The 3,270-nt window shown below is 43.5% G+C and overlaps 1 protein-coding gene across 1 annotated transcript in view; it reads right to left on the reverse strand.

The window, feature by feature from the left end:
- Nucleotides 1-1,443: 1,443 nt before the first annotated feature.
- Nucleotides 1,444-3,270, reverse strand: part of LOC104954250 (homeobox protein Meis2-like) — a gene marked incomplete at its 3' end in the record, with an annotated part of 15,248 nt that continues 13,421 nt past the window's right edge. The window contains exon 8 of the mRNA XM_010781328.1: nt 1,444-1,583. Coding sequence (XP_010779630.1) covers nt 1,444-1,583 — 140 coding nt within the window. The remainder of the gene's footprint in view (nt 1,584-3,270) is intronic.

The following is a 3,270-nucleotide window of genomic DNA, read 5'->3' on the forward strand; positions in this document are numbered from 1 at the left end:
ACACCCCCCCCACACACACACACACACACACACACACACACACACACACACACACACACACACACACACACACACACACACACACACACACACACACACACACACTCACAGGTGTCAAACCTGAAACCTCATGAGCGCTTGTATTTTACCTAACATACAACATAATGCTGCTAGGAAAATAATACATACTACAATCAAAATTTGGCAACATTTTTTCTCAAGATTCCGCAAGAGACCTAGTCTGACATTTGATGGTAAAACCAGTAACAAAACATATTTAATCGTGTTTACTGTAATCAACTGAGCGGCATCCAAAACAAATCTGGTATTTTCCCCATGTTCTAGATGCGTGACTGTTACAGAAAAACAACCAATTACATCTGTTATCTGAACTGAGAAAACAATGACGTTTCAGCTGACTTTGATACCACACTTGTGACCTCGAGTGGATCCCAGGTTTGCTCCCCAAACTCTTTGGCATCAATCCTTTAATGTGGATAAATGCAGGGTTGCATGGAAACCAACAGTTACGACCAGGCTAATGGGCCGGTAATGAATAATATAATGAATCGAAACCTTTCACAGCTGCTTTCTCTATAGCTTCCTCAGAAGGGGATCTTTTAAGGGTCTTCAGAATGGACAACAAAGGCAGGAGGCTACAGCTAAAGGTGGACAGAAACACCCCCCCCAACTGCCGTCCAACTGCGGGCCTCACACTGCAACGTCTGACAAAACATAATCCCGCTCTTTTCACACCCTCAACGACTGATGAATGCTTGATCGCTTGGGTGTTGCAATGGGCCTTTCAGGGGCCAAAGTCCCCTTGCACACTTTTCATAGACACATCCTGCCATGGCAAACACTTGTGCTTAACAAATTAGGCCTGAAAGGGAATGGGGAACAGAGAGGGGATAATTCAATTATCCCCCTTTTTCATCTGGAAAATCTAAAGGTGGGCTTTGGAAAGGAAAGGATTACTCCGAGTACAGGACCTGTATGGGCTTTTTACCAACTAAACAACTGAGGGGTTATAACACATCTAAAAGCGGGACAGATAGAACACTGATGGGGCCGTGACGGTTGTATCTTTTGGACTTTGGATAAAAGGTAACACTCCCCTCTTTGCGTCTTGCTCCCCTCATCTACTGAATGAAAGGCTGCTGATGTTGATTTTTGTTCAAACCGTGGACCGGTATTCCTCAAAGGACCTTTGGTCGTAAGTTTGTCTTTGCTTCGTTCTGTTACAAGATTATGCGATTCAAGATGCCTTCAGGAAATCCAACCTTGGCTTATTCTTGGCTGATGGAGATGCTAAGTCTAGACAACATTTTTAGTTGAATCAATTCAGATACATTTTTTTTTGGACATTTCTAAGAGGCAATAGCTAGATGTAGCTTGTATAGGAGAGTGATTTACACAAGGGACTGAGGTACATTCCCTTACCGTAAGGTGCTGGAAGAGCCACGCTCTCATTATATTTGTGGCTACTTTGGGGAAGATGCCTCGTTTCTTCTGCCGCTTCTTGTCCTGGTCATCCTCGTCTCCCGTGCCCGGAGATGCCAGGCTGTTGTCGAGGGCGTCTCCTGTGATCAGAGAGAAGAGGAGTCACATTATGAGGAAGCTTTAATTTGGCCCTGTCGCCTTCATCCTCCTCCACAAAAAGCGTGCCGAGAAAAGGGCAGAGGAAGATTGCACGGCAGCACAAGATTCTTCCTCTCACCTCTTCTTGACTCCACGGCCATCGGATAATGAAGAGGAGTTTGTAGTGTGGGAGCTCAATAAAACCCTGAGCTATTAATTCAATCTGAGCCACGCGTTTGACATGAGGTAATGACTGCGGGAGCTGTGCGCCTGACATTAAATAATGAACGTTCAAAGTGCAGTCTGACTCAGTGCTATGTAGGCCTACTGATATTTTTACGTGACCTTTGTTTGAAAAAATAATAATCATTACCTTAAAAGGAAGGACAAACAAAGCCTGTGATGAAATACTAAGACAAAAGCATCAAACCTTGTGCTATTTGATATCAGAAACAAGGCGTTCATTTGAGTTACTAAGGCAGAATAGAGTGGGGGGTGGGTTCCCATGTGTGTATTGCCCCCCCGCCCCGACCCCAGACTGACAACATCAGTTTTGGATTTCATGCCGGGCTTCGGATCCTGCCATTAGCAGCATCCCTGTTTGATTTCAGCCAGATCGAGGCTTCCTTTAAACTCAGATTTCCGCCCCTGCAAGCTAACTCTCTCCCTCTCGCAACACGGGGCACTCCCGCTCCCTCTCCACCATTAATTGTGCATCAGCCGAGATGATTTACTTTTAACAGTGGTGGTTATTTTTCTTGCCCTCGAGGCAGAGAAGCCTTGAAAGCTTGCCTGGAGGGCATGTGAATAATGCATCTGAGAGACTCCTCCCCCGAGGCGGGACAGGAACCCTACTTTTCTTAAGATTTGCCCTAGCATGTCTTTTTGTTTTTGGAGATGCATCAATCAAACGCGCCTATATGAGCCATATTCATGCATAAATATTTCAGCTAATGAATATTGACATTAAAAAGGATGTGTTCTAGGGTCGTGGGCACTGGGGGTTGTGGGAGTTTTGACCGATGGTAACCAGCTTGAAGTCCCGGACAGGGTACAGGGTTTACAGTTCCTCTGTCCCCTATGTTCTGTCCTCCATCTCGTCTACAGCCTGTGGATTAAACTAGTCTTTCTGGGCAAATGTTCCCTTAGGTAAGTTAGAGATCAACAATAGGGATGTCAACTTCGTAAACACTTCACTGTTGACTTAGATCAATGCTAGCTAGCATTATCATTGACCTAGCTAGATCAATGTAGAGAAAAATACCAATAGACATTGCAACTCACAAAGATAGCAACTTTAAAATGTAGATATTAGTTTAAACACTATGTCAAATGTGATTGACATATCAATACTTTTAAATTGAATTAACCACCACACTTTTTTTCAAAACCTTTTTCATAAAATTCACAAGATAATCAGTTAGCATCTAGCATGATTCTAGCTAGCATCTCTAGTTCAAGAGTAAAAGACCACTTGCATTCTAAATTGAACAATAAGCCTACTAGTATAGTCTTTGTTCATCTTGATCACATAAAGATAAAGTTCATGGTTACACAAAGGATCATGAAAAGTAAAGAATGGAAAGAAAAAAAGAAAGAAAGAAAGAGAAGATGAAACAGAACTTGCTCAGCCTAATTATATCTGAGGAAGGCACGCTGTCCTCCCCTCCAACCCCCACCCTCGACACC

Source organism: Notothenia coriiceps, unplaced genomic scaffold (assembly GCF_000735185.1).
Source record: "Notothenia coriiceps isolate Sejong01 unplaced genomic scaffold, NC01 NC01_scaffold00023122, whole genome shotgun sequence".
Lineage (NCBI taxonomy): Eukaryota > Metazoa > Chordata > Actinopteri > Perciformes > Nototheniidae > Notothenia > Notothenia coriiceps.